General features: G+C 30.5%; 1 protein-coding gene across 1 annotated transcript; it reads right to left on the bottom strand.

Moving 5' to 3' along the window:
- Positions 1 to 3,471: 3,471 nt before the first annotated feature.
- LOC132728732 (uncharacterized) lies at positions 3,472 to 9,423 on the bottom strand. The gene is made up of 6 exons (XM_060714402.1): positions 9,267 to 9,423; positions 8,622 to 8,710; positions 7,835 to 7,975; positions 7,370 to 7,479; positions 4,121 to 4,231; positions 3,472 to 3,850 (listed from the first exon to the last, which is right to left on the bottom strand). Exons 1-6 carry the CDS (start codon positions 9,419 to 9,421, stop codon positions 3,605 to 3,607), a joined length of 852 nt encoding a protein of 283 aa, XP_060570385.1. The 5' UTR covers positions 9,422 to 9,423; the 3' UTR covers positions 3,472 to 3,604.
- Between the last annotated feature and the right edge of the window lie 1,404 nt (positions 9,424 to 10,827).

Genomic DNA, 10,827 nt, shown 5'->3' with positions numbered 1-10,827 from the left:
AATTCCTCAGATTGGGCTATCCGAGGATGACTCCGCATCAGTTTATTGTTTTATTTTTGGATGATATATAAAGGGTATTTAATATAAAACTTCTCAAGTAACAACCAAGACAATTTCAAGTTAACGATGTTTATTTACGGACTCACCGTAATGAACTATATATATATTATTTAATCTTGAACAAATGCTGTATAATTATATTAAATAATTAAAGTCTGCTACTTATATATAGTATTATCAACAATCTAAATATAATTATCCGAATTTATATTACTTCGGTAAAATGATGTATATCTCTACCAGTGACGGCTGTTAACATAGCATCAATTAATATTTCAAATATCGACTTTACCGCGACAACTTTATAAATATAGATCTGTGTGCGTACGTTGGGAGGTGTCGGCAACTTAATACAATAAAATTCACAATAAAAATATTACTTATAATGGAAATTTCATCTTAAATATACTATACTCATGTACTCTTTGTAAAATAAATCTATAACAACTGTTTAAACTTTCAAAGAACTCTGAAGTTTCTATGCTTAACTTTATGCAACAAAATACTCTTTTAGAACAAAAATTATTACTTTAATCTTTATTAATAATGCTTAAGTATTTAAGAAAATATGCTATCAAAATTACCAAAGATATAACTTGTAAATAATTTCTTAATAATATCTGAATGAGCTTCTGCTTCTAATGTTTTGATCTGAGCGGAGTGACTTCCGACAGGAAAACTGCTCTTTTATAGTCAAGATTCCTACACTGTCCCACACTGTGGGAGACTTTAAGAAAAGTGTAGGAAAGGCTCCTAAAGGATTTCCTACAGATCCAACACCTCCCACAACTTACATTAAAGATAAAAAACAACAACAAAACAATATATTTAAACACATATTACATTAAGCTATTAATTATTGGAATTAATAAAACATGAAACAAATGAAATATCGTTATTATGTGTAGAGATATGAAATTTTAAGATTAATAAATTAAATGTAACCCCACTTTGTACCCCACAGGTAAAGAAAAGTTTTTCACAAGATGATGATGTCATAAATCAACTAATGTGTGACGTCATATTTGTAAGCAAACAAAATGGCGGAATATCAATACAATGGTTACAAGTTAGAATGTTCTTCTTTGAATAGAGGGATAATTAATAAATCTAACGGTAAAATTACTCGTGAATTATAAAGTTAATGTATCTCTTTGACTTTATGATAAACTTTGAACTTAGTTATAAAAATGGGGTGGGGAGTGGCACATCACAATATTGACAAGGCTACAGTTTAGGTTATGATTACACTGCAAGGGTTGCTCACTTATACTGCTAACATAGACAAGGGGCTAAGACTTGGTCTTAAGTAACGTGTCTTTCCCGCAGCGTAAGGGCTAAATAAGATGTCAGTTCTTTGACGGTGTTTAATTAATAAGTCATGTCCTTGATATACAAGACCCAAACAGATGACAAATCTTTCTATATGTGTTTCTTTTTATAAGGAAGCTTATTATATATACAGCAATGGGTTTGTTTCTAAATTGATTTCGTGACTTTTTATACACTTAAATTACTGAAACTGAACTAAAAATGACAAATTACTTAGAAATAATTTTAATTCCCGTTTAAAGGGGCATAATACTAGATAGAAGAAAAAAATATTTATAGTGACTTGCGGTACATGTATATAGTCAGAGACAATATATACATGTACCATTCAACCATTATATGTCTCTGATACAATACAAACAAATAAACAAATACAGCACAAACAAATCCCCCTGTCCCATGGACTTATAAACCACTGTTTAGGGAAAAACGTCATGTATATAAAAATAGACAACCAGATATTAACCGTAATTCTTCAAAGTAAATCAGAAAGTCGCAATGTATATGGATTCTTTTACAAGGATATACAACTTGTATATGACGACGATGATTCTAAAATATGCTTGAATATACTCTGAAAATCTAAATTCAGTTCGTATTCTCGTAATATCAATTCTAAATGTACCGGTATGACATCTATTATTCTAATAATTGTTGGATATACGTATTAAAACGCATTACAATCAGATCCTGGTGAGATACATCTACTAAGTAGTGACTGACAAGAATCGTGTTACCCAGGAGAAACGTGCATGTGTTCCTATATACATAGAGTATAATTGCTATTATCTCATAAGTTTTTTTACTATTTTATTTTACTGAAAAAGCATTTTTCTTATTTATTTTTATTTTTTAACGTTCTAACACTTGATAAAACAACACCGGTCAGTATAAAAGCCCTTCTCTACCCCTGGGAATAGTGGGACTTAGATTTTAGGCTTTAGATTTTAAAATCCCTTGTAATTTGCTTTGCCCTAATTACAACTCTGGTGGTAAAATCCATACTACATGCCCACGCATTGCAAGTTAGACATGATATTACAGGCAATTTTGGCGGCAAAATATAACAAAATCATCGACAGACAAGAGGTAAAAACATGGCTTATTTCCCACGATATCGCAGCTATTCTACTGGATAAGGATCGAACTTACATGATCGATGTATAAAAGTGGTTCATTCCATTTGCTTTTTTCTTTCTGTCTTTTTTTTTTTATTTCAGTAAATTTAATGAACTACAAATTACCATTTCCTCTCACTGCTATATGTGTATAATGGAATCAGTGATTCTGAAATAGTACTGCACCTGATCGGACTGCATGGGTGTATAGGCTGGTCCACGTCCTTTTCACCTTAATGACATTGAAATGACTTAATTTTAATTTTGAAGTTGAAACTTTTTCTCTATATTTATTTTTTTTCTACTAACTTTATTTATTTGCTTAAAAAACATGCACATTGTGCTTTTGCAAGAATATTTTTCCACAACGGAATCTATTAAAGCAGCATCGGATGCCTCCAGAGATTTTTTTCTAATTTCTATGAAGATGTAGAAACTGTTTTTTTAAAATATTGAAAATAACATGAAGTGAAAATTTAAAAAAAAGCTAGAATTTAGGTGCTTTTCGTTCGCATAATGTACATAAACTCTGTCAGAAATCACAAAAAAAGCAATTTCTATTTTAGTTAAACAGCAGTAGTGAATGTGGTTATATACATGTATACTTATTTAAAGGCTCATTAATTATGCCTTAGAAATGCTATTTTTTCCATTTTTTAAAAGCTTTTTTATTTTTTTGTCCTGTTAGAGTTTTCAAAAAGTTAGTCTTCTGCTAATTACCTGAAGCATCTTTTGCTTCTGTTGTCTTTTGGCAAATAGTATAGTTATAGTGAAATAGTAATTTGTATGGAACTCAAATTCTAAATTTGTTTACATTTTGCTACTATAATGACAAATAATTTCACATTCAGTGCTAATTTGTACATGTGAAAATCGTCTAATATGCTCTAAAATCATTATTTAAACGTTATATAACGCATATGTGCCTTAAAAAATATTCTGAGGCCTTTAATTTCTCAAATATGTTTAATTTTAAAATCTAGAGCAATGCAGCTTCAATGACATTTCAAGTGGCGGACCTATATAAATTCTATACAACAGACATAAGATCATTAAATCGTATAATTTGTCGGCATATTTCTTGATCAAGAAGACTATATGGAAGCCCTGTAGAAATTGTCAGTCAATCGCGTCCCAAGCACTTCTTTGTGCATTCTCGCATCATAGCTTTCCTGGTAAGCCTCGTTGTCGTTTTCTTGCAACTTCCGGGCATACAACTTCTGCTTCTCTTTAGAAACGATCTCTAGAGAACACGCCTCACAAGGATGAATTTCCACAGATTCAAGGTCCTTGCTTAACTGAGATGCCTTAACAATCGCTGCTTTTAGGTCTTGCTGCCTCTGCAAACAAAATTATTCTTATATACAATTATGCTGCTTCTTTGAACTATGATAAATTAAAATTACCTTCTATCGGTTAGAATCTATATACAATGTACAAAAGTTTTATTGAAACTATGTTTGACCAAATCATAGATACGACTGAGCTACAAGAAAGTTCAGAACTTTGCTGAATGTACATCTATTTTAATCGCGGACAAGAGCTGTAACGACCCCTGGAAAACCTTCTTATTTGACATTTTTTAAGCTGCATTATCAATATTTACTTACTCTGTGAGAGAGTTGTCTTTTCCTTTTTCTGTATAAAAGTATAGAACCAACACCAACAACAGTCAATAGAAACACGCTCAATGTTATTGCTATAACAACCTCTGAATCTACCTGGTTAAACACGAGAAAAACGTGCTATATATGTCAATGAATGATATATCAGCAGCTGTTGATTGATTTAAGTGAAATTAACAAATGTTCAACACTTTGTAGTTTCTATTCTGAGATATAATTTCGCGTGTAACGCTGGATAAGTAGTTTATATAGACATACTTGAAACTTGAAACTTTTTATTTAATTAAACGCCTGTTTCTATTTAACAATATTCAACGGCGTTGTACAGTACATATAAATAATAAGAATAAAATTGTGAATGCATAAGAATATGTGGATCAACATCAAGTGAAATTAAAGCTTTTACATACAATTCCAGTTAACATATTTTTAAAAAATTGCAGAGACCATTAAATGATAAAACTGATTGATATACATGTAGCATGAGATAAGATTATGTACATACATGTAACTTGATTACAAATAGATTAAAAAGAATAAAACATTCATTTACATTACACATTCATCACACTGTCAGTCATCAGTTATACGTTACTCATGTTTATCTCATTTCAGATTTTAAAATAGTGATTCAAACTTTCTGAAAAAATGTGTTTTAAGATTTCTCTTAAATACATCAATATTCTTAGATTGTTTCAACTCTAATGGCAGCGGATTCCACAATTTTGGACCAATAGTTCCGAAACTTCTGTCACTAAATGTTTTTCTTTTATTGAATGGAATAACGTAGCAGTTCTCAGAGGTTTTAGCTGAACGTAGTCGGGTATTTGGTACTTGTTTGGTTAGGAGTTCAGAAAGGTATTTTGGAGCATGACCGATTGAACAATTGTATACAAAAGTCAAAATTTTATATTCGATTTTAGATTTGATGGGCAGCCAGTGAAGGTCGAACAGTGCTTGCCTTGAACTGTCAAATTTCTTTCGTTGCAGAACTAACTTAGCGCACATGTTTTGAATACGTTGCATTTTTTTCAATTCAAAATCGGATACACCATAAAGAATGACATTGCAATAATCCAAGTGTGACATTACGAGTGCTATAACTAGTATTTCAGCTGCTTCTTTGGTGAGGTATTTTCGGATACGTTTTATTCTAAGATAGTTTAACATTGCAGTACGGCACTTTCGTTTGACATGTTCCTTGAAATTAAGTGTTTGGTCTAGAAATGCGCCTAAATATCTAATGGACTCCTCGGAGTTGAGCTTATCTCCGTTAATACAAATGGATTTTAGGTGACACTTTTCGAGTTGTTGAGAACTTCCAAACATATTACTAGACATATAACTAGACATATAGCTAGACCAGGCTCGTATATAAATATACGTACCTGGCTAGACATATAATTATACATATATTTAAGACGTATAATTAGACGTACAACTATACATATAACTAGAAATATAACTTGACATACAACTAGACATACAACTTGACATACAACTAGACATACAACTTGACATATAACTAGACATATCACTATACATATAACTATACATTTAACTAGACATATCACTAGACATATAACTAGACATATCACTATACATTTAACTAGACATATAACTATACATTTAACTAGACATATCACTAGACATATAACTAGACATATCACTATACATTTAACTAGACATACAACTAGACATATCACTATACATATAACTAGACATATCACTATACATATAACTAGACATATCACTATACATATAACTAGACATATCACTATACATATAACTAGACATATCACTATACATTTAACTAGATATATCACTAGACATATAACTAGACATATCACTATACATTTAACTAGACATATCACTATACATATAACTAGACATATCACTATACATATAACTATACATATCACTATACATATAACTAGACATATCACTATACATTTAACTAGACATATCACTATACATTTAACTAGACATATAACTATACATTTAACTAGACATATCACTAGACATATAACTAGACATATCACTATACATATAACTAGACATATCACTATACATATAACTAGACATATCACTATACATATAACTAGACATATCACTATACATATAACTAGACATATCACTATACATTTAACTAGACATATAACTAGACATACAACTTGACATACAACTAGACATACAACTTGACATTTAACTAGACATACAACTAGACATATCACTATACATTTAACTAGACATACAACTAGACATATCACTATACATATAACTAGACATATCACTATACATATATCTAGACATATCACTATACATATAACTAGACATATCACTATACATTTAACTAGACATATAACTATACATTTAACTAGACATATCACTAGACATATAACTAGACATATCACTATACATACAACTAGACATATCACTATACATTTAACTAGACATACAACTAGACATATCACTATACATATAACTAGACATATCACTATACATATAACTAGACATATCACTATACATATAACTAGACATATCACTAGACATATCACTATACTTATAACTAGACATATCACTATACATATAACTAGACATATCACTATACATATAACTAGACATATAACTAGACATATCACTATACATATAACTAGACATATCACTATACATATAACTAGACATATCACTATACATTTAACTAGACATATAACTAGACATATCACTATGCATATAACTAGACATATCACTATACATTTAACTAGACATACAACTATACATTTAACTAGACATATCACTATACATATAACTAGACATATCACTATACATATAACTAGACATATCACTATACATTTAACTAGACATATCACTAGACATATCACTATACATATAACTAGACATATAATTAGACATATCACTAGACATATTACTAGACATATCACTAGACATATCACTAGACATATTACTAGACATATAACTAGACATATAACTAGACATATAACTAGACATATAACTAGACATATCACTATACATATAACTAGACATATAATTAGACATATCACTAGACATATTACTAGACATATCACTAGACATATCACTAGACATATTACTAGACATATTACTAGACATATCACTAGACATATCACTAGACATATTACTAGACATAAAAATTGACACACAACTAGACATATCACTAGACATGTTCAGAACTATGGATTATAAAGATATTAATACCTCACACTCATCAGAATCATCGCCACAGTTGTTGAAATTGTTACAATGTAATGAGGAAGCTACGCACCGCTTATTGCTACACCGTAATTCGTCCACGAAACAAGACTCAGCTATGAAATTGAAAGAAACAACTAGTAAATAGAAAAATTGATAAGAAATAGCTGAAAAACGAAGCACTGGCACACAGAAGAAATTAAGTAATAAAGGATAAAATACAACATGCTATGTAAGATAAAGACTATATGTAAATACATTCACAACGGAATGATATCAAAACACGTTTAAGATATGGATATTTTATAGTTGGACACAACGGGTACTGGAAATAATAAAAAGAATAAGTAAAGTGGGAAAATAAGCATTTTAATAAGATTGTTCATAATGCTGCTAAAACGGAAACAAAACACGTTGTAAACACGTGCCAATATCTTTAAAAGGTTGCAAGAAGTCTTGGTCTGTTCGTACCTGTGTGAAAAGATGTAAACACAATCTCGAAGCCATTGTTTTGTTTGTAGCCATCACTTTGGAAACCCACTGTCAGGAGGTTACCAGTGGTGGTGTAGTCTCCGGGAGGTATTATATGACCACATATTTGAGGATGTGTTCCTAGAAATGTTAGACTATTTTTAATGCTGTTTATTTTCGTTCCATTTTAATACATGTAACAAATTTAAGAAGAAAATTTGCAATGCCTAAAAGCTAAGGAAGTATAGAGGGGACATCAGAAATAGATATATATCACGTGCGCACGCGATAGCTACTATACGTGAGCACGCGATAGTCCCTACGTTGGTCAATCACTGGTGCACGTAATAGCTACCGTGTGCGCACGCAATAGCTTGTAGCTATCACGTGCGCACATAGTAGCAATCGCGGTAGATAAAACATTTTTGATGGCCCTTTGTGCCACCGTATATAGCAGACCGTACATGTATACATTTTAAAGTAAACTAGAATAAAAAAGATCAAAAATGATTTTTTTTAATAAGAAAGGTCCTCGCGAGACAGCTAAGGAGAAATTTTGTCAGCCGATTAGAAAAAAATGTCAAAAAATATGACAATATTAGACATTTCAAAGCAAAATAATGCGTCGCTGAGGAATTTTTATTTTTTACATTCCAGAGCGCAAAAAAAAAGTAAAAACACATTTCGTTCAGGATATTAATTTTCTTTAGAACGCGATCTCTCCAACAGTTTTCTGTCTTTTTTATTTAGTTGTTTGGTAGATCTGTAATTATTACAAATACCAGACCTCGTAACACCCTTGCTGTCATATTATGACCGTCATGTAAACTCATAAAATCATCACCACAGTTTGGTTCCCACTCAATGTCCATTTCTCTGAAATACATATACTTGTATACAGCTAAACTAAATTACAGCGAAAAATTTAATTAATTAAGTATGCAATATATACAGTAACAGTGCTTATTCAAGGAATAACGAATTTAAAATTATTTTAGAGTAACACGAAAGTCATCCTTTTTATATTGTTGTAATTTACACATTTTAACAGCACAGAGGGGACATTCCGTCCGTAGATGTGGGCATCTCATGTACTTATATACCTACAGTATCATTATCTACATATACTTTATAACTTCGAAATATTCACAAGTACAATTTCGTGCGCAAAACGAAACAACAAATCAGTACTATTAGAAGATTCACTTTAAAGCTGCACACCTTTGTTATATTAACACAATATGAAACTATTTCATGTTATGTGTCTGACAAGAAAAACTTTTTTAAATCATATATTCTCATAATGTATTTCATAATTGCAAAATGCATGGCCCATTTCTAGGTGGAAAATGCGTGAATTGGTCGGATCTTAAACCTAATTAAATTCTTAGAATTGTAATGCTAAAATAATGCAAAAAAAATGATAACCAACCTGAAAACGACAACAATCCTCCTGTCAAGTGGGGCCTTAATCGTTACATGACATTTTAATTTGCTACGGTATTTGGACCGGCGCGTGACGGATAGTCTCCCGGCAGGAATAGCAGCCGATTCCATGTCAATGTAACCTGTACAGTCATCTTCCATGTAAACTGGAAACAATATCAATTTCTTACAGTGACATTAAAAATGTAGAAAAATAACACCATATTTGTCAAAGAACAACGTTTTTGTAATAGATCTTTTTTGTTAAGGTGGACCATTTCATGTAAACTGGAAAAACAAATCGTGTTCTTTCAGAGACATCAAATAGAAATTAACAAAATAGGACGATTCCATACCAAATTTGTTGAAGACAAAATTTTCAAAAATAATGGAAAAATAAACCGTATCATAAAATACCCATTATGCCCAAGAAACGCTTATTTTTATTTCTAAAAACCTTTTAATTTTTGTTGTTCTGTTACAGTTCCCAAAAAGATACACCTTGGCCATTTACATGAGCTATCTTTTGCCTCAGTTACTTTTTGGCATTTAGTACTGTACAGTTATAATGATTTAGTATGTTGTGTAGAAATCGGAGCACTACTATCATAACTATCTAAGTTACATTTTGGTACTTTTATGACAAATATTTATCACATTCAGTACTAATTTTCCCGTAAAAAATCATCTAACAGGCTATAAACCATTATTTAAACCTTATAAAATTTATGTATGGACATAAATGAATTCGTTTCTGAGGCATACATGTAATGTCCCTCATATGACATATGTTTGAGAAATTTGAATATATTGTTAGAAAATCAATAGAAATTACTTTGCTTTACGCCTAATTTTGAGAAACGTTTTTTTCCCATATACAAAATTCCTTTTCCCATACAAAATTCTATTGTTTTTTCTGTAAGTTTTCTTCCAATATGGCAATATTTCAGAAACGTAAGCAGATTCGAACTAAAATATTCAAAGTTAACAATCTGATTAATCTTAATTCAAGCTTGAATATTGCTGCACTTTATCATGAATGTCTTATAAGATTTAGTAAGTCAGCGTGAAATATATGTTGTTTGTATGTGAGTTTAACTTTATAAATTCTTAAAGAAATATGCATGTCAGTGATCTTGTACGTTTATTTATAATACATTTAAACTACTTCAATATTTATTTCGTTATATATGTCGGCTGATGTACAACAATAATGTATCAATTTGCTACCAACTGTTTTCATAAACGATAAAAACTTGAGCAAAAGTTTATCATCTACCTTTCCTTTAATTTTTTTCTGAAAATGTTTACTTATTTCGCTTAAACACTATACATACCTACAAAAAATATGACAGTGTACAAATAAGGTACACATAACGTGAAAACAATCCACATTGGATACCTGCGGTCTTTCCGTTACAGAAGATATAGAAAATTCCTATATTAATCAACAACCGTTTACGAAAGAAATGTATTCTGATGATTATATTTATATGTAATTAAAAGTTGATACCTTCGTTTTACAATGTTGTGTAATTTGTATCTAAAATGTAAAAAAGGTACTTACA

The sequence above is a fragment of the Ruditapes philippinarum genome, unplaced genomic scaffold (genome assembly GCF_026571515.1).
Source record: "Ruditapes philippinarum isolate M1 unplaced genomic scaffold, ASM2657151v2 ctg5400_1_1_1_1, whole genome shotgun sequence".
In the NCBI taxonomy this organism is placed as follows: Eukaryota; Metazoa; Mollusca; class Bivalvia; order Venerida; family Veneridae; genus Ruditapes; species Ruditapes philippinarum.
Note: the sequence above shows the minus strand (reverse complement) of the source record. Positions and strands in the feature narration are given on the sequence as shown.

Excerpts from the sequence above, each read along its gene's own strand:
- LOC132728732 (XM_060714402.1), bottom strand. The coding sequence starts at position 9,421 with ATGGAAGATGACTGTACAGGTTACATTGACATGGAATCGGCTGCTATT. Across the intron at positions 4,232-7,369 it reads ATGATTCTGATGAGTGTGAG|GTAGATTCAGAGGTTGTTAT; the intron begins GTATTAATATCT and ends GTGTTTAACCAG. Across the intron at positions 3,851-4,120 it reads AAAGACAACTCTCTCACAGA|AGGCAGCAAGACCTAAAAGC; the intron begins GTAAGTAAATAT and ends TTTTGTTTGCAG.